General features: G+C 45.4%; 1 protein-coding gene and 1 pseudogene across 1 annotated transcript; one reads left to right on the top strand and one right to left on the bottom strand.

The window, feature by feature from the left end:
* Positions 1–5,780: 5,780 nt before the first annotated feature.
* Positions 5,781–6,927, top strand: LOC136507437 (uncharacterized; annotated as a pseudogene).
* Positions 6,928–12,527: 5,600 nt separating this feature from the next.
* LOC136508348 (4-hydroxy-7-methoxy-3-oxo-3,4-dihydro-2H-1,4-benzoxazin-2-yl glucoside beta-D-glucosidase 2, chloroplastic-like) lies at positions 12,528–17,240 on the bottom strand. The gene is given in 13 exon segments (XM_066503001.1): positions 12,528–12,951; positions 13,146–13,254; positions 13,852–13,954; positions 14,193–14,227; positions 14,334–14,667; positions 14,762–15,017; positions 15,273–15,306; positions 15,309–15,359; positions 15,473–15,550; positions 15,826–15,901; positions 16,146–16,204; positions 16,377–16,446; positions 16,759–17,240. Coding segments are annotated over 13 exon segments (1,692 nt in total). The 5' UTR covers positions 17,032–17,240; the 3' UTR covers positions 12,528–12,737.
* Between the last annotated feature and the right edge of the window lie 4,301 nt (positions 17,241–21,541).

The raw sequence follows: 21,541 nt of genomic DNA on the forward strand, positions 1-21,541 counted from the left end.
ACTATATACTTCGTTGCGTAAGAGTGTCATTCTCACTTACCGAGAAGTCAAACCTTTACAATTTTTTACTAAATATATATAAGAGAATATTAGTTTTTATAGTGTATAATTAGTATCATTAGATATTAGTTGTGTTCAAATAAGGAGGATGAGTGTCATTTGGAGAGAGGGGGTCCTCCCAGGGCGACAGCGAGGACTCCCCCGCACGTCTCACCACCGTTTAGGTCTCCTTCTCCGCCTCGGGAAGGGCGGCTTGGAGTCGAGGTAGATGCTGGGAAAACCAAGTGGCACCTGCTCAACCATGGATGGCAAATTGAGTTGGAGGAAGGGTTCAAATCCAAAACCCGCGTGAGGTGGATGAAGAGGTTCAAGAGTTCTGGGGCCAACTGTGGTTCTTCCCAGGCTCGCAACACCGCTGCGCGTGCAGCTAGGGTTAGGGCGTGTGAGGGGCAAGCTCTGGTGTGGATCCGGAAGTCTCTGGGAATCCAAGCCCTTCAGCGAGGAGGATTGTTTCCCCGTTGGTGAAGGTGATGTCTGGGGAAGGCAAGCCTCACAAGCTAGATTTCACAAAAGACATCTAGGCAAAGGAAGGAAGGAGGAGCTTCGTGAGAATCATGATGGAATCCATGGCCAACCGCACGCGTGGGAGAGGGATGCGCCCTAGTAGCTCGGAAGAGGAGTGGAGGGATTGGGGGCGACAGCTACAACCAGTTCCCGCAGCTGTATTCGCCACACCCACCGCAGTAGTTCTTCAATCAACCTCCTCCGCCACCACCTCCACACAAGAATGGCTTCTTCCCCAACCTTCCTCCACCTCAATAGTATGGACCGTTCAACCGATTCAATGGTCAAAGACCTTGTAACGACCAGAGTTCGTTACAATATAGGCTCTTGTTTTCGACCATCAGTGAAGCACCTTATCAAGCCCTTGCTGGGATCTCTCGATGGACTAGAATCGGAGAAAACACGTTGCTTTTGGTTTGAGAAAGTGATTCACATCATGGGTCAACAAGAGTCAACCAAAGCTTATTGGGGGTGTGTTGCCCTAATTCTTAGATACATAGTGGTCAGGTTGTCGTTGTTTGAGATATGAATGTTAACCCCGATGCCAAAACCCAAATGCTTGGATCAATTTCACAGAAGCAGAGAGTTACCGTACAGTCCGACAAATCTATCAGACTATCTGTTAGGTGACTGTATAGTAGCAGTGAGTGGAGAATGAGTTGTCCTCCATTTGCCCGTGGTCCCACATGTCATATGCACGATATTGAAGATGGGATCATCAGCTAAAGCAGCTCCCAACTCAACTCACTCTCCCATTTCTCACCTTCCTCCCTCTCTCTAGAAAGCAAGAACAAGGAAGAACTAGAGAGAAAGTGGAGATTGGAGATGGAGGTGGAAGGTGAAGTAAAAGGAAGAAATCCAAGATCATCATCTCATCAAGCTCAAGCCATTCTCATCTTATCCATGGTCATGGTTAGCTCATGAGCTCTCATCTCAATTGTTTGGATATTTCTCTCAAACCCTAATCCTAAATCTCTCATGCATGTATGGATCATGGAGTCTGGTGATCTCTCCTTCATCACAAAGGTAAGATTAAGGCTCTATGCATGACTAATCTCTAGAGATCTTTCTCAAAACCCCTCTCATGCTATTTTATGGATCTTTTGCAAGAATATCAAGGAATGGCTCATTTGCCTCCTCAAGGATGAAAAGCAAGATGTGCTCAAGTCTCTTCTCATGGTCATGATCGTCTTATAGTCTCCAAATTCTAGAGCTAAGTTCTCATGGCTCAACCCTAAGTCTTTATCTTGAGTTCTCATGGTTAGAATCATGCACAAACCACTAGGTGCACTAGTTAGCCAAGACCCAAAACCTAGATAGCTTCAACATAGAGTATCATTAGAGCTACCGTGAGAATGTAGTGCACATGCATGAATGTTTACAGCCCCAAACTAGGAATCAAACTAGCCAAAAACCTAGAGCATAGTTTTTGTCGCCCAACCTACCGGAGAGTCCGTCATATGTGGTGTCCAATAAACCTTCCTAATTCAATAACCTTCCCAACAGAGACCCCAACATCCTTTCGGAGTGAGTGACAGAGCGTCCGTCGAACTCGATGGAGTGTTCGTCGAATTATTAAAGTTGGAACCCAAGAACAACAATTTCCTAGCAGATTGTATGCAGTTACACGTGGAGTGTCCGTTGTTTTATAACCTAGAAAACTGATGGAACTCGAGGCCTCCTAGTTACTACCAGAGCGTCTGATGAATGGCTTGGACCGTCCGATGGAAGGCCAGAGACCCTAGAATGTCTAAGTCCAGAGCCACTGAAGTATCCGCAATGTAACAAAGCGTCCGTCAAACCAAACCAGAGTCAAAACAGAGCTAAGTTACGTCAAAGCCTAGTCAGATGGAGAGTCTGACACTTATAGTGGAGCGTCTATCAGTTAACAGCAAGAGTGAAGTTTGTTTGGGAAGCTTACCCAAGAGGTCAGCAACACTAGGTCAAACCCAGTCATAAATAGGGCAATAGTAGAGCCATAGTTAGATGTCTCTTTCCAAATTCCAAATCGAGCCTTATCTCTAAGTCTCTTTATCAGTTATCTTCAATCTAGATCTTTATCTCTTTCAGGAACCGAGTAGCGTGAGGAACATGTGCAAGTTATCGTCCTCAACTTCGAATTCATTCAAACGGCATAACTAGGTAGGCACCTAATAGGTCCTTGTTTGGTTTTGGTAATTGAGTGACAACCTAGTGACAACCTAGGTGGACTAATTATGTTTAATGTGAGATACACAGGTGATTAGTCCATAGGTACATCATGTGTGAGAAACCTATGCCATGACGGTAAAATGGCTTGGATACATTGCAAAGCTTACACATGTGATGAAGGTGCTCATTGCATATGAGACATGACATGGAGTCATGTGACTAAGGTGGAGAAGATCAAGACAAGAATTGGCTTGATGGACCGGTTGCAAGCGTGAAGGGCAAGTTGGAGGCTTTGGAGCGATGGACCGTGTGGCGGTGAAGCTTGAGCAAGACTTGGCGCCGATGGATGAAAGCAACGGTAAAGAGCAAGTGAGGTCAAGATCGATGAACTAACAAGGTCACGTGATGATATAAAGTGGATCATATCATTTGTGATATGGTTGGTGCATGTGTTGCATCAACTATGGAGGACATGGAATGGAATGCGCAAGGCAAAGGTATAACCTAGAGGGCATTTCATTTCACCGGTCATAGGTGTGTAGAGAAGTTTATGACTGGGTTTAGGATAGATGGTCGTACTATCAAGAGGAGCAAACTTGTTTGCATATCGGTCATCTAGTGCCACTCGAGTGATCTAACTTTGCATCATTGATAGGATCGAGTGGCGTTGCATTGAGTGATTGCATCGAGTGGCACTAGGTGATTGAGTTGCAAGCCGGTGGTGCTTGTTACTCTTGGAGGTTGCCACCTTCTAGACGGCTTGGTGGTGGTCTCCGTTGAAGCACGCAAAGAAGATTGTGTGGTGCTCCGAAGAAGTGATTGTGAGGGGGATTGTGTTCACCCCGCGGGAGCCGCGAAGAGCAACTCTAGTAGAGCGTGTTATTGAGCTACCCTCATTTGTGGGTAGGTTCTTGCATTGCCCGACGTGCGGGCTTGGCGGGTGATGCCAATTAGCCGCCGAACCACCAAGTGAGCGGTCGACACAACGGGGACTAGGGTGTTGCCAAGCACATAAACTTTAGGATAAAAATTATTGTGTCATCATTGTCTTCCCGTTGGTTTGCATCCCCTCTACACGAGCTTGTAATTACTTTCATATACATTGTGCTTGTGTAGTCGCTCTTGTAATTAGTTAGCTTATGTAGCTTGCTAGTTACCTTATTGCTTGTGGAGCATAGAAGTAGCTCCCTTGCGTGACTAATTCGGTTTGAGTAACCTTGTTAGTCACATTGCTTAGTTTGTGTAGCTAAGTAATTTGTACTCTATAATTTGGCTTGTGTAGCCTTATTATTGAGCTTTGCTAGTGAGCTTAGGTGGCTTTGTGCTTTTGCTTACTAGATTGTGTAGGAGCTCTCTCGGTTGCCAAAGTACTAGTTGCATAAGTTTGTGTGACCTTGCAAGCTAGAATTATTAGGTGAACTCTAGCTAGCCCGGCACCTTTGTTGCCTAATTAGGATTTTTATAAGGTGCTTGTGAACTTAGATAGAGGGGTGTAGTCTTGGCTAGATCGATAGTTTTAATTCCGCATTTGTTTCAGCTAGCTGGTGTGTTTAATTTTAGAAAGAACTATTCACCCCCTCTCTAGTCCACCATCTCGACCCTACAGCACCCCACTATTATAAACCCTATTTTGGATGCTTATTATGTCTCATTACGAGTCATGCATTTCATGTAGATTTGGTTAATCAACTTAATGATGTTTCACGAAGTTATAACTACTCATTGATTAATTAGAGCCTTCACTTAAAAATAGGATTGGTAACGCTTAATTGCTTACTTGCTTAGATAACGGTAGAAGTCGAGTATGAGGAAGGGAACTCATACTTACGCGTGTTGGTTGCTACACCGGGATAATTAATTACTAAAATGAATGGGGGTTACCACTTACCTACTTCACTAATTATGACTAAGGACTCAACATAACTTTGTGATATGAACATATGATGATCAAATTTGGTAATTCTTGCTCAAGCGAGGGGTAGGTCACTCTGAGTGTGGGATCTCAAGTGACATAGCTCGTGGAGCAGTTAATGACCGTGCATTGGGATACGTGAGTCCGAGTAACCGCTTGTACAGACCACATGCTGGGGATGGGAATGGCAAGCCTAGTAACTAATCACGGTCGGTCTATCTGTGGAACTAGCAAGAAGGTAGCGTTGGTTAGATGGTGATAGCATTAATCGGGCACCAATCAAACTTTTCATGTGACATTCAGGCCGAATTAGGGAAATGTTGGAAATCATGAGAAAACCCTTACTACCGGACCCGGAGTATGGTGGTTAGTCCCATATTTCCGTGTGTATACAGTTGTACACCTCTGTAGAGTGTTGAAAGCCTGAAGTCCCTCGGGACGGAAACCCTTTATGGTTGTTCTTACTTTCTGTACCTATGGTAGTGTTTGTTAGATGTATAGGAGGTATATGTGTTTTCCCTCTACTTGGAGGGCTTCTTTGCATATGTACATGTGTATACTAGCCCTCTTGGGCCTTGCAATACAGTGTGGTTGGCCTCATTCTACTTCTAACATGGTATCAAGCTAGGTTTCCATCCTTACCTTCGGCTGTTGAGCAGCAGCCGGCGATTTCTGCCCAACCCCGCCGGCCTCCGCATCCCACCCTCACGCTGCGCTCTCCGCCCCGGCCATCCGACCGCATCGCGTAGCGGTTGCGAACCCGCGCCGCCCGCTCGCGCGCCATCACGCGCCGGCCCGCCGCCGCTCGCGTAGTCCTGCACGCCACCACGCCGCCCTCCCGCGCCACCACACTGCGCCCGCTCCCTCCCGAGTGGCCCTACGAGCCGGACGCCTCCACCTGCGTGCGTGGCTCGTCTCCTGTGCAGTTGCTTTGCTGCCACTCTCATCTCAACTCTTTCTGTCTCCCTCTCCTCTCTTTGTCCGCACCTGTATAGCGAGCCATCGGTCTTGTGCTAGCGAGCTGGCCGGTCCTCCTCTCCTCTCTGTAAAAACAAAAAAACAAAAAAAACAAAAAAAAACAAAAAAACAAAAAAAAAACAAAAAAAACAAAGAAGAAGAAGAAGAAGAAGAAGAGAGGCTCGTTCTCTCCTCCATGGCGTCTCCCGGACATCCTGGCCATGTTCTGGTCCCTCAGTGCCCTATCATTTTCAATGGCACCAATTGGAGCGATTTTGTTTTCCATATGGAGGTCCACATGGATGGGCAGCTGCTGTGGGGCTACCTCACGGGTGAGCGGATCTGTCCTCCCCGTCCTCTTCTTCCCACGCCGCCCACATACCCGCCAGATGCTGATGATGATGCCAAGAATGCTTTACTTGAGGCATTTGAGGCTGAGATGGAGAGCTACCAGTCTGATCTCGGTGTCTATGAGACTTGGCTGCGCGAGGAAAAATCTGCTAAGGCTATCTTACTTGCGAGCATGGAGGTCGATCTCTCGTTATCCGGTAGAGGTCTTGCCACTTCACACCTTATGTGGGCTCACCTCCGTCGCAGCTACGAGATTCGTAACGAAGCGATGTACCTTGCTGTTGTTGACGAGGCTCAGTTGCTTCATCAGCTTGACTCCATAGTTGAGGACTTCCACCGTCAGATGACAGCTGTCTGGCATCGCTTGGACAGTTTGGGCGCTGAGTTCTGCGGTGGTGGTACTTGCCGGTGCTGTGACCATCATCGGGACCAGAGAGACATTCTTCGCCTTCACGAGTTTCTCTCTCGGCTTCGTCCCGAGTTTGAGACTGTTCGAGCACAGTTGCTGACTCGTCGTCCGCGCCCATCGCTCTCAGAGGCGATGCCTGAGTTACGAGTTGAGGAGACACGTCTTCGAGCTAGGGGTGTGACTCGTGTTCCGCCGCAGCCCTCTGTCCTAGCAGCCACACCTCCCTAGGTCTCTCCGCCTCCATCTCAGCCCTCTCCTGTGGTGACGGGGGCACCTTCTGGTATTCAGTGTGGCTACTGCAAGATCTATGGTCATGAGGAGAAGGATTGTCGCAAGAAGCAGCGCGACCGATCAGGGCATCATGGCAGATGCTCTTTTCAGGGTTCTGGTGGTTCCTCTACTTCACAGAGCACTCGTTCCGTGTCTGCAGCGGAGCAGGAGGTTCTTGCCCTGTTTCGTCGCCTCACTACTGCAGCTCAGGCCTCCGGTCACGGGACTACAGCTCAGGCTACTAGTTCCACTCCTCCTCCGTCAGGTATATCATCCCCATGGTTCCTCGACTCTGGTGCCTCTTTTCATATGACACCTCATGCAACACACTTATCCTCTCTATCTTCCCCTGATCCACCTATTTCTGTTCGCACCGTAGATGGCACTTCTCTTCCTGTTGCTAGGAGAGGTGTTCTTTCGACCTCTTCGTTTAATATTCCTACTATTTCGCATGTTCCCAAACTCACTATGCAACTCTTGTCTGCGGGTCAAATCACTAATCATGGCTGTCGCATAATCCTTGAGTCTGATTCTTGTTGTGTTCAGGATCTCCGTACGGGCCTCTTGGTGGGAACTGGGCCTAGGTGTCGGGACTCCCAACGCCTCTGGGAGCTTGATTGGTTGCGTCTTCCTTCACCCATTTTGGCTCCCACATCACCCAGTTCTCCAGCATCCGTGTCAGCTGCTTCGTCTACCACTTCTTTTGCGCAGTGGCATCGTCGTCTTAGCCACCTCTCTGGTTCTAGATTGTCCACCCTTGTTGGTAGTGGTGTTTTAGGTCCTGTTTCTGGTGACACTACTCTTCATTGTACGGGTTGTAAACTTGGCAAACAGTTGCAACTCCCCTACCTTTCTAGTGAGTCTAAGTCCCAGAAACCTTTTGATCATGTTCACTCTGATGTATGGGGTCCTGCACCTTTTGTTTCAAAAGGGGGTCAATCATATTATGTTATTTTCATTGATGACTATTCGAGATTTACCTAGATTTATTTGATGTCTTCTCGTGGTCAATTTCTTTCTATTTACCAGCAATTTGCCACCATGATCCGTACCCAGTTCAACTCTCTCATTTGAGTTTTTCGTGCGGATTCTGCTGGTGAGTACATCTCCACTGCTCATCGTTCCTACCTTGCTGAGCAGGGTACGCTTGCCCAATTTTCATGTCCTGGTGCTCATGCTCAAAATGGTGTTGCTGAGCGCAAGCATCGCCACACTCTTGAGACTGCTCGTGCTCTCTTGATCTCTTCTATGCTTGCTCCTCATTTTTGGGCTGAGGCGGTTTCTACAGCTGTTTTTCTTATAAATCACCAACCCTCTACTTGTCTTCGGGGTTGCACCCCCTATGAGCATCTTTTCGACACCCCTCCTTCCTATAGCCATCTTCGTTGTTTTAGGTGTGTCTGTTACGTCCTACTTCCATGTCGTGAGCGCACAAAACTCACTGCTCAGTCTGTTGAGTGTGTTTTTCTTGGGTACAGTACGGAACATAAGGGTTATCGCTACTATGACCCTGTTGCTCGTCGGATGAGGATTTCTCGGGATGTCACCTTCGATGAATCCCGGCCTTACTATCCTCGTTCCCCTTCCGGTTCTTCTAGTACCACTGAGTCCCTCTCATTCCTCACTTTACCTAAGTGGTATCTTCCGCTGTCGTCTCCATCCTCTTCGCCCCCTCAGGTATCTTTTACTCCGCCTCCACCACCACCACCTACTTCTCCACCTTCACCACCTCCTCCTACCTCTCCACCACCAGTCTCTCCTCCACTATCATCGTTGCGTCCTTCTCGTGAGATCACTCACTACTACACTCGTCGTCCGCGCCCGGTACCACCACTTGACTCTTCTTCGTCCGTCCTTGGACCTCCTCCCGAGTTTCCTCCTCGTTATTCTCTTCGTGATCGCAGCATCCTTCGTCGTCCCGATTGCCTTGGCTTCACTGCTGCCGTCTTGGCTGAGCCCGCGACCTATCGGGAAGCTGCCGTTCACCAGGAGTGGCAACATGCTATGGCTGAGGAGATTGCTGCCCTAGAACGTACTAGCACCTGGGATCTTGTTCCTTTGCCACCTCACGTCACCCCTATCACTTGCAAGTGGGTGTACAAGGTAAAGACCCGCTCGGATGGCTCTCTTGAGCGCTACAAGGCTCGTCTTGTGGCGCGCGGCTTCCAACAGGAGCAAGGTCGTGACTATGAGGAGACCTTCGCTCCTGTCGCGCACATGACTACTGTCTGCACTCTTCTTGCAGTTGCTTCTGTTCGTCAGTGGTCGATATCCTAGTTGGATGTCAAGAATGCCTTCCTCAATGGCAAGCTGCGAGAGGAAGTCTATATGCAGCCACCTCCAGGATACTCTGTTCCTGATGGCCTGGTTTGTCGGTTGCGCCATTCTCTCTACGGCCTCAAGCAAGCTCCTCGGGCCTGGTTTGAGCGTTTCTCCTCTGTTGTCATCGATGCTGGTTTTACGCCAAGTGATCACGATCCTGCTCTTTTTGTTCACACTTCCCCTCGTGGTCTCACCCTTCTTCTTCTCTATGTCGATGACATGATCATCACGGGCGATGATTCCCAGTACATTGAGTTTGTGAAGCAGCGTCTCAGTGAGACATTCCTTATGTCTGATTTGGGTCCCCTTCGTTACTTCCTTGGTCTTGAGGTCACCTCCACATCTGATGGTATTTTTCTCTCTCAGGAGAAGTACACTCAGGACATTCTTTCCCGTGCTGCTCTCACTGATCACCACACTGTTGATACTCCTATGGAGCTTGGTGTTCACCTACGACCCACTGATGGTGTACCACTTGCTAATCCTACTCGCTATCGTCAGCTTGTTGGGAGTCTTGTCTACCTTGGGATCACTCGTCCTGACATTTCTCACTCTGTGCATATCTTGAGTCAGTTTATCTCAGCTCCTACCCAGCTCCACTATGCTCACCTCCTTCGTGTTCTGCGATACCTTCGTGGAACTATCTCTCGGCGCCTTTTCTTCTCTCGTTCTAGTTCTCTTCAGCTTCATGCGTATTCTGATGTGACTTGGGTGAGTGATCATTATGATCGCTACTCTCTCTCTGCCTATTGTGTTTTCCTTGGCTCCTCCTTGATTGCCTGGAAAACCAAGAAGCAGACTGCAGTTTCCCGCTCGAGTGCTGAGGCTGAGCTGCGTGCTATGGCGACTGTGACTACGGAGGTGACATGGCTACGATGGCTTCTTGAGGATTTTGGTGTTCCTGCCACTGCACCCACTCCTCTCTCTTCTGACAGCACCGGTGCGATCAGTATTGCTCGAGACCCAGTCAAGCATGAGCTCACCAAACACATTGGCGTTGATGCTTCCTACATGAGATCGCAGGTGCATGATCTGGTTGTGACGCTCCACCATGTGCCTTCAGAGGTTCAGTTAGCTGATTTCTTCACCAAGGCATAGACCCGGGCTCATCATAGATTTCTACTCTCCAAACCCAGTGTTGTAGATCCACCATGAGTTTGAGGGGGGGTGTTAGATGTATAGGAGGTATATGTGTTTTCCCTCTACTTGGAGGGCTTCTTTGCATATGTACATGTGTATACTAGCCCTCTTGGGCCTTGCAATACAGTGTGGTTGGCCTCATTCTACTTCTAACAGTGTTAATGATGAAACCTTGATGATGAATGAATTACATATGTCGAATCACCTTTCTAGTTGCTATGAACTTATTTAAGCTTATGTTTTAATAATGAATCATTAGCATGTCATCTCAAGAAACGCCATTGCTTTTCTGCAAATGTACAAATTCCTGATAATATCCTTGCATCCATCAAATATCTATATATTAGAATTACATCCTGCGAGTATGAAATGTACTCACGGTGCTGCTGTTAAGTTGTTTTGCAGGTATGTAAGACATTGGCCTGAGCCAAGCTCAATCCAGTGCCAGGTTAGTAGACCTTGGATTGGGCATTCTCCAAGATGAGCTGCTTGTAATCCGATGTATTGATGAGCGACTTAGTGTAACTTAGAGTTGACTAGGAGTATCGTTTGTGTAACAAAACTTGGAATTATTATTCTCCAAAGCTTCTATCATCAAAGATTGTTTTAACTAAGTTGGGGACTTGAGTGGTTAACAAGTGAGTTGTTCGGAATGCTTTATATTGGGTATGTCTGTGTAACCCAACACAAAGATCCTGAAGAGGAGGTGCGGTGGCACTCTCTTGGGGGGCTCATGGTTGATAATACGACCCCGCCGCTGGGCGCAACAGACCTAGAGGGGGATTCCAGGGGGGAGGAAGAGGAAGGGGGAGGAACCAGCAAGGGAGACCTCAACAAGATGCAGAACAGTGTCCGAATCAGGAGAAAGTTGCTGAGCAAACAAAAACTGAGATGGCTGCGGAGACAAAGGAGGATATAGTTCCTGATATCAATGAGAAGCTGGTGAATGTAGCTTGCTATAATTGTGGAGAGCTAGGTCACTACAGTTTAGGCTGCCATAGACCCAAATCTTGCTTCATCTGCCATAGTGTGGATCATGTGGTGGACAAGTGCCATGAATGGCAGAAACCTCTATCAGCCGGTTGCTCAATATTTTGGTAGTGCTAATCGAGGTCTTGGTTTTTACCACATTGATATTGAGCCAAGGGGAGAAAGATTTAGACACTGGATTGGCATGGATAATTTCAGAGTTCTCACCATTTAAGAAGGGGAGATTGAGGAGGAAGGAATCCTAGAAAATCTCAAAGTGCTAATTGACAGAGTGGAATTGGCAACTGAGGTAAGCAGAAGAATATAGTTACATCATCAGATTTCCACCCCACAGGAAAGCAGAAGAATTGGCAACTGAGCAAAGCAAAGAAGGAGATTGATGGTGCCGTGGAGAGGCTGCGGTGGGCGAGAAACACCAAGCCTGTAGAGGAACTCCTGGCTAGAGGAGAAGATTTGATGGAGGAGGTTTCTTGTCCATGGTGGATGGATTCGATCCAGTGAGGGAACCTGATGTTCAGTTGTCACTTGATCCAAGTGTTATTAGAGCCTCCGTCTCTCTCTCTTATGCTTTTTGATTTGTTTTCCTCTCTTCTCTTTCCGCTTTGCTTGATTTCAATCTCTTTTTTTCCTCACATCCGACAAAGGGGGCACATCTTGTATACGGTGAATGGGGCTGTGTGCAGCGGCACGAGGTTTGGCGACGTGACTCTACGGCTCGACGGTCAGCTGGACGGTGGGCGCTGGACTGCTTCATGATTTTTTTCTTGCTTAGCTTCGGGCGTTTGATTTGCTTGAGAAATATAATTCTTTGATTAGATGTTTTTCATATATCTGATATATAAAGCGACATAAATTTGATTTTTTGGTTGCTGCACGAGATCGTGCTATCTCCGGACTGGACGAGGACGACCTGTCTCAAACTTCTTTCCTTTACGATTTGCAATCGATGGATTTGAGGACAATTATAGGATTCTTCTTTTGTAGGGACTTAACTGCGTGCTGGACTCGTTCTGATTCGGAGTGGACTGGGAAAGCAAAGACGCGTCGGACATGTTGGAATAAAGCTACAGAATTAGTTAGTACGGGCCAGACGAAAAAATAGCAGAAATTTTGACTCTTTAATATTAGGTATATATTAATATAATATATTATACTTGACCCTTTAGTATTTTGTATATTTTTAGTAAATCAGAAAAATATTTTTAATTTTCATTAAAAAATGTTGAAGTTATTTTGTGTTCCAAAGGTATTTGTGTCTTGGATATACTGCATTTTAACAAGTGCCGCCGCTCCAATCTCGTTCAGAGTTTTAACAGAACCATCAAGAAATACATACAAAATTCAATTTTCTTTTTTTCACATACTATACAATTGGAAAATAGTTTATATGGAAGTTCAGGCCATTTGCTTTGGGCCCCTGACAAATACAAGGCATCGTCCATAATAATTCAACATTACAAATATTGAAACGGGCAAATGTACCACTTCATTTATTGCATATATAGCAAGGTAACAGTGAACAGGAACGATGCATTATTAGTCAGGGTGCTGGAGAACATGTCTCCACTACCTCTGGCACTGCAAAGAAAAATATGGGTTCCAAACCACACAGGCACACAGCAAGTTTTCCATGCGTGCAGTGCGTGCCACCATACATCAGCCAGCAGTGTTCTAATTAAGCACTGGCGTAAGAATCTTATCTTCAACCTTCTTGGCAGCTCCATTGAACTCTTGCAACCACCTGGCTGACAGCTTCATGGTGCGCTGCTTGCAGCAGTGTTTGCGGTCAACGTAGACGAGTCCGAAACGTTCGGTGTAGCCGGTGGCCCATTCAAAGCTGTCCAGCAGAGACCAAGTGAAGTAGCCGTGCACATTTGCTCCCAAGCTGGCACGAACGGATGCAATGCAAATGCAAGCATTATTATTATTATCTTAATTGAACCGTGCGCCACATATAAATAATGTACATGTGTATGTATATAGTGCAACAAAATGTGTACTAATTAACGGACAAGATTCTATGTATGAAATAAGCGAAAAGAATGAAATAAACTAGAGGTAAGTTCTATAGATTCATACTCCATTGACTCCTTAAGAGTTGCGATGTGGCACTGGAGGTACGCTACCCTTTTGTGGTCATTCAAGGCAACTTGTATGGGTAGATTGCCATTGTCAACGTCAGCCATCCCTGTAAAAACAAATAAATCACCCTATTCAGTGCCTCACTTCCATGGATTATCCGGCCAAGTCATCTCAGTCGTCCGCCAGATGTTTTAATGAATACAGTAACTTATTAGCAAGCTATGGGGCGAGCTTTAGTTTCGCCACATTCATGGTCCTGATTAGATGCCCATACCATGTGATTATTATATGACAAGCTCAGACTCAATATGCAACTGATTTCATTTTCTTTTTGGGGACGATATGATCCCGATTAGACTAGATACGTACGTCACTGGATCCGGTCTTTGTGATAGTGATTCATCTAGCCTAGCTAATGTGCATATATATAGGATTAAGCTCATCTTTCAAACAAAGAAGACAGAGCTATTCTTGCGAAATTGAAACCATTTGTGACGGTGATCCAGTCTTTGTGATCATGAAAAGTTTAGTTACATACTTTTCAACGTTTTGCTTGTTTAAAAAGTATCAAAAACCCTTTATTTACAAAAGGCCCATAAGAAGAATAAAAATATACAATTGCTTGTAGGTAGCTAAAATTTAGTACAACCTATGACCTAAATTGCAACAAAAATGCAAAAATATATAGCATTTTACTACTTACCGTTCTCAGTGATGTATATGGGTGGGTTTCCGTATTTGTTCTTCATGATCATAAGGACATCCTTTAGGCCTTCAGGGTACATGTAGATCCACGAATTCCTCATCTGCAAACTGAAGTATGAATATCGATCCAATATGCATATTACAAGAACAAACGACATATTTGTTCCGATTTAATGCCAACACAAAACATTTGCATGCCTAACGAACATTCCTTTTTCAAGTGTCAAACTTTAACCATGAGCACTATATGATTATATTTAATTTTGTATGGGTTTTTTACATTATCACTTTGAGCATAAAATATGGTAAAGAATAATATAGTGTTAGGACGGCACGTACAGAAGGACCAATAGGATTCCCGTCAGGCCCATACGCTGGTTGACAGAAGAATAAAAGTGCACGATTAATATGAGAATGTCAGATTTTTTTAATGGAACAATGAAGCAGTAAGGTTATTAGTACCCAACTATTGTTCCTTACTTTCTTCTGTGGCATAGGCGTCATCAGTGTTGAACACTGGCAAGTAGTTTGGTGAGATGTCGATGTGCTTGGAGAACTTTGAGGTGTAGTAGTTTATCCCCATCATGTCATAGGAACCCACTAGCTTCTCTTGCTCTTTGTCAGTGAAGAAGGGTAGCCGTTCCCTTGCCAACGATCTCATGGAAAAAGGGTAGTCACCACGAACCACCGGCTCCACGAACCATCCTAGGTTAAGGTCCATGGACCTTTCTTGGGCATGTTGATCCAGAAACGTATTTTCGTATGGCAGATAACCCATTACGTCAAACACAAGCCCTATGCGTCCGTTCTCACCCTGGAATTTATTTATCAATATTGGAGTATATATTGTACCACTACCTATTAATTTAGAAGAGTGTATATGAGTCTTTGAATATATATATAGGTACCTTGTAATACTTGTTGTAAAGATCGACAGCCTCAGCGTGGGCTCGGAGAAGGTTGTGGCCAACAATGTATGGCTCAGTGAGTGAGTTTGCAGTTGGGATAGCACATTTTTGTCCCGGTGAGCACCGCCCTGGGGCAAGGGTCCCGGTTCCGTATGACATAGAACAAAATATATGGGGCTCATTAAAGGTCAACCAATTCTTCACTTTGTCACCAAAGTTCTCAAAGCACACCTTAGCAAAGTCTGTGTAATCTTTTCTGAAAAATTGCAAAACCAAATGATGTGTTATATATATGCTAATTAACTGGCAATTCCATGAATGACAATTGATGATGCTGTTTCTCTAATACTTTTGATGCGAACCATAATACAAATTCATTGTCCAAAATGTATGTAACTCCAGAATCGCCATCCTCTCATTGGTATTTTTTGTTTGTGCAAGGGGAGTGAGAGCAAGTAGACTAAATAATGATAGATGTGAGCATATTATTTTAACTGTGTATAGTACTTACACAATCCTCTGATCTAAAAAGCCACCATACTTGTCTCCAGTGCTTGAGGCGTGTCCCAATGGAAAATTGTTACAAATGGCTGTATGCCTGGGTTGCAATGAGTAAAAAATGATTCGTGTGAAAACTTTTTCTCACTGGATTACGATCTTCATTAATTAATTAAGCTGCTAATCTAACCAGGAAGAAAAATGGGTTTTTACCGTTCTCTAGCAACAAGTTGATGAGACTTTTGTAGTACTGGATGCCTTCCCAGTTAATACCTCCTTCGAGCGTCCCTTCTGAAAGTCGTAAGCATACGCTGAAATTAGCATCATAACAATCCAACAACTCTTATTGCCTTATTGGATGCATTAATGCATGCACCATGGAAAACATACTTCGTAATTTTAATATATGTACTCCCTCCGTTCCAAATTATAAGTCGTCTTGATTTTTTTTTACATCCATTTTACTATGCATCTAGATATAATAATATGCCTAGATACATAGTAAAATAGATGAAACAAAAAAATCAAAGCGACTTATTCATTGGAACAGAGGGAGTATTACTTACTCGGCAGAATTCTGGGCCAAGAGATGGAGAACCTATAGGCGTCCATGCCCATTTCCTTCAGCAATCCGACATCCTCCTGCCAGTCAAAAGTATACTAACATAAATAATGATGACAATATATATTAACAAGCATATTAAGTTAGTAGTGCATATACATTAACAATTTTTTGCCACAAAAAATATGCACAATACAAAATAGATCCCTTCATAATCATACATATTTACATGTTTAACAGAGCTAACTGCATACAATACATCTCAGGTACTTCGAGGTAATTATAATATTAGCTAGTCATCAATGACATAATCTCAGTACTTACAGGGTACAAATGGTACGAATTGGTTGCAACGTCCCCATTGCTCACGTCCGCTATCCTTTCTATTGATGATATGCACATGAAAGAACGAACAGGAAGAATTAAGGAAAGAAGGACATCACATATGATGGTTATACACTGAAAATTGCATCTTATTGTTGGTACATATACATCCTGCGTGCTTATTATTATAAACAAAAAAAAGGCTGGGCCGCTGGGGTATATATACGTTACCCGGATAAGTGTGGCAGAAGTGATCCCAAGTGCTTGGCCCCTTTCCATCTTCATTCCAACCACCTTCGATCTACGCAGATATATATCATATGTATAGCACTTAATTTTGTGCATATCAAACAAATAATTAAAATATCATAGTGTTTGGTTGGTACAACAGTAACGTAAACGTAAATGAAATTAGCATTTCCCGCCGGTAAGATCTGCAGCTTTAAATCATTTGCGTTTGCGTTAGTGTCGGTAAAACCAAACAGCTCGAACAATGCATTCACACACATCATCTCTTTTTCCTCTAGGTATTAGCTGTCATTGTAATAACTGTTAACACTACTTTCTTTTCATATCTAACAAAGATGTAAACATTCGTGCTAGAAAATAATACTTGGTATGCTGAAGTGGCGGCGCCAAAGATGAAGTCAGACGGGAACCAGTCCCTTTTAGGGATTTCCCAGAAGCTCAGCTTTTGGACTCCATTCTCACTGCCTGCTACTCTTTCAGCTCGTGGCCTAAAGCTAAGGTTACACCTTCGCTTACTGTTTTGTGATGAAGAAGAAAGGTGGTGCCGTGAGAAACTCTCATTATTGGGTCGTCTTAGATGGCTTCTAAGGCCTTGATGGGCAGTGTGATTCATGGCAGCAGCAAGAAGTGGAGCCATGCGCCTTGCTAGCTGGCTAAAGTTTTGAGCTGCTTGTGTATAGTAGGAGAGGCTGATGCAAGTGTCTATTTATAGTCGAAGATGCCGACTGTGTAAGCGGGTTATTGCAAATTATTTTAATATGTAGTAGAATGCGCGTGATGTGTACGGTACACACCGCCTATTTAGGCCAATCTCAATAGGGGTTGCATAGACTTCATAGACATTAAAAACTCTGACATGACATTGTATTGCTGAAGAGAGGTGATAAAAGTTTAATGAAGTAAAGAGAGTTTCATGAAAATAAAATTCTTCTGAACCGTTTCCAAAATATTAGTGTGTCGAAAACCAAGACATGAAACCTCCACTGCTGACACTAGCCTTACTAGCGAGCCAGCACATCATATCCGATGTTGCAAAAATTGCACGCGTAAAGCTGGATCACGTGCTGTAGTGTGAACTGGCCTTGCCAACGTTGTACAGTTTAGAATCATTTTTGGCTTTCCACGTCAACTTAGGCCCCGTTTGGATGCGAAAATTTTTGGCTTTTGGCTACTGTAGTATTTTCGTTTGTATTTGGTAAAAATTATCCAATTATGGACTATTTAGGCTTAAAAGATTCGTCTCGTCAATTACAGACAAACTGTGCAATTAGTTATTCTTTTTACCTACATTTAATGCTCCATGCATATGCCGCAAGATTTGATATGACGGGGAATCTTAAAATTTTTTGGATTTTGGGTAGAATCTAAATTATTACGTACGGAGTATAGAGGATCGAAGTTGACCGGTAACCACACGCACAGGTTAGACCATCGAACCAGAAGACGACTAGCACGCATCACACATGTGTAGGACGCGACAAACTAGCCGCTGATATCGTCCGTTAGATAGGCCAATTCGAACCACATGTGTACCAGGCTACGAGCATGACATCACATCTTTGTTTCCTTTTTTCTGCGTCCCATGCAGTATCCTTTTCCCCGTTCCTCTGTTTCCGGTTTTTTATGTCAGCTTCCGATTTGTTTGGTTACCCCAGTCCTACCGTATGGTTTTTTTTTTTCTAAAAAAGAAATAATAAATATAATATCATGAGTCATTTAAACCACTGACACTTCTATAGGAAACAAAGATTTCTAGAAACTAAATTACTGATTTAGTTTTGATTCGAAACAAAAGTTATCCTTATAGCAAACGCACTCGTGCATTGTACCAGAATCCAGTACGTGTAGGAATAGGAGTCCGTGTCATCCTAAGATGTAAGTTGTTCTAACTTGTATGAACGTAGGCCATGAGTCTGGCGTCACATGCTAGATACTTATGGCGTGACCCAATACATATTGGAATTAGACTCTGTATTCATCCTTGATAGATGTGAGTTGTCCTAACTCATATAAGTATGCACCATGAGTTCGGGTCACATACGAGACACAGAAGAAACTCTCCACTACCCAGCCCAGGTAGTTACGGCGAGGTGGACAAGAAAAATGGGTGACGAGAATTTTTGCCTCTTTAATATTAGGTATATAGATATACATTAATTTTTTTATCAGCTTATACTCCAATTAATTAAATCATAAACTGAAAACTTGAGTACTTTGTCATCTAATCTAGTATAAATAAAGGTATCACCACAATCCCGATGAGGACTTGTTGAAAAACGGGAGAGGTCTCCTATCATAAACATCAGCGAACAAACCAAACTTTGACACGTCGGTGACTAACTCCTCGCCGACTTTAATTAGAGATTTAAACTACAAATTTTTATGTAACCTTAAAGAAAGTCATGAAACTCTATATTTAATTTTCGCAACACATTGATAGTACGTATGACAATTAAAGTTATGATTACCTCTAACGATTTCTATGCTTTGCAATGGGAGAAAAAATCTGGATCACGTGCTTTAGTGTGAACTGGCCTTACAAGCGAGCCAGCACATCATTTCCGATGGTGCAAAAATTGCACGCGTAAAGCTGGATCACGCGCTGTAGTGTGAACTGGCCTTGCCAACGTTGTACAGTTTAGAATCATTTTTGGCTTTCCACGTCAACTTAATTATTACGTACGGAGTAGGATTAAGTCCACTTTTAGCCCCTCAACTATAGGGTTCGTCTAATTTTAACCCTAAACTACAAAACCGTCTAGCGGTGATACCCCAACTATCAAAACCATTCACTTTTAGCACTTGGGCGCGAGCAGGGCTGTTTTGTCCTACGTGGAGCGGGTTTGACCATGTCACGCTGGTGTTGACCGCCACGTAGGCTGCCAACCTCCATCTCGGTGACATACAAGGCCCACACGTCACCCACTCATCACCTCCCTTCACAACGAAGCCGCGTAGGGCTGCATGACGCAAGCGCCTCAGCCAGGACGATCCGACTGTGGGCTCCGGCCGACACGGGCAGCCAGCCGCAGGCTTGAAGGCCGCCGTAGATTTCGAGAGGGAGGAGAGCGTCAACAAGGGCAGCGAAGGCACGCGGCCAAGCCGCTGCTACACATGCACGCACAACCATGGCGGTGGAGGAGGCCTGCTGGTGAGCAGCGCGGGGCCTGCGCGGTCCCGGGGCTAGCCGTGGCTCGGCCGGAGGCGGGGTGGGGCCTCCTGCCCACGTGTACTGGCAGCCCGTCGGCCACGATTGCGGCGGGGAGGAGCTGAGAAGACCTCTGGGGCCCCCACGTTCGCCAGTGCGGCGCCCACCGACACGGCGCGGTTACGCCAGGCAAAAGAGCGATGCACCGGCCAAGCTAACGAGTCTATGAGCATATATGGACCAAAGCGAAACCATGGGCGGCGGTTAGAAGTTAAACGATGAACTCTAGCGCTCTGACCACACCGGCGCGACTGTTCCAGGAAGCCTAGACAGTGAGGGAGTGGTAGAGATTGAGTGGGAGCATCCACGTCTTACTTTGGTGCTAGCAGTGCCTACGGTTGAGGCGGAGGGTGTTGGTTAAAGGCTGGCCACATGCGGATAGCGAGGTCAGCGACGCTCTGCGGCGGACATGGCCCCGTCACCGGCTGAATGGCTGCGGTAGAGGTTCAGGTGAGGTGAGCACGAGCTATATCAAGTCTCAGCAAGTCTATTAGTGGTATTTTATTAGACTCTACCGTTCGGTGGAGCTCAACCCCCAATTTCTACTGCTGCAGCGGCTGAAGTGACCGGAGGGTGAGGGAGAGGTACAAGGGCAGCAGAGCCACATAGAGGAGGCTCAGCGCGGGCAGCATTATTGCCGCGGCGCGTGCGGCTGCTCTGTCCACGGTGGGTGCAGTTGCAGCGACAGAGTGTAGACGGCTGCTATGTCGTGGCGAGCTCGGCTGGGGCGCAGGGAGGAGGCCGCCGCCGTAGCTTGCTCGCGCGCTGCCGTGTTGCTCGGGCGCCACCGCCGCAATTTGCTCGAGCGCCACCGCCCTGCTCGCAAGCCGTTGCCGCTGCCTGCTCACGCACCGTGGCAGCCTGCTCGACCATCGTGTTGTTGTGCTGCTCGTGCGCCGTCGCCGCAGCCTGCTCATGCCGCCGCCCTGCTCCCGCACTGTGTGCTCCGTTGCCTCCTTCACACGTGCAAGAACGGGAGGAAAGAGGGCCTGTGTAGTGGTCAATGCCAGCGGGGTCAAAACCGCTCCACGTAGGACAAAACAGCCCTGCCCGCGCCCAGGTGCTAAAAGTGAACGGTTTTGACAGTTGGAGTATCACCTCTAGACGGTTTTGTAGTTGTGGGTTAAAATTAGACGAACCCTATAATTGAAGGTTTTGCTTATGCATAGTAGGAGAGGCTGATGTAGTGTCTATTTATAGTCGAAGATGCCGACTGTGTAAGCGGGTTATTGCCAATTATTTTAATATGTAGCGGAGTGCGCGTGATGTGTATAGTACACACCGTCTATTTTGGCCTATCACAATAGGAGTTGCATAGAATTTCATAGACATTAAAAACTCTGACATAGCATTGTATTACTTAAGAGAGGTGATAAAAGTTTAATGAAGTAGGGCCTTGTTTAGATTGCAAGTTTTTTCACTCTCTCTCCATCACATCAAATCTTTAGACACATGCATGGAGTATTAAATGTAGATAAAAAAATAACTAATTACACAGTTTGATTGTAAATTACGAGACGAATCTTTTGAGCCTAGTTAGGCCATGATTGGACAATAATTATTAAATACAAATGAAAGTGTTACAGTGCCAAATACTGATTCATAACCCCAATCTAAACAAGGCCTAGAGAGAGTTTCATGAGAATAAAATTCTTCTTAACCGTTTCCAAAATAATAGTGCGCCGAAAACCAAGACATGAAACCTCCACTGCTGACACTGGCCTCACTTGCGAGCCAGCACATCATATCCGATGGTGTAAAAATTGCACGCGTAAAGCTGGATCACGTGCTGTCGTGTGAACTGGCCTTGCCAGCGTTGTACAGTTTAGAATCATTTTTGGCTTTCCGCGTCAACTTAATTATCACGTACGGAGTATAGAAGATCGAAGTTGACCGGTAACCACACACGCACCGGTTAGACCATCGAACCAGAAGACGA

This window comes from Miscanthus floridulus, chromosome 15 (genome assembly GCF_019320115.1).
Source record: "Miscanthus floridulus cultivar M001 chromosome 15, ASM1932011v1, whole genome shotgun sequence".
Lineage (NCBI taxonomy): Eukaryota > Viridiplantae > Streptophyta > Magnoliopsida > Poales > Poaceae > Miscanthus > Miscanthus floridulus.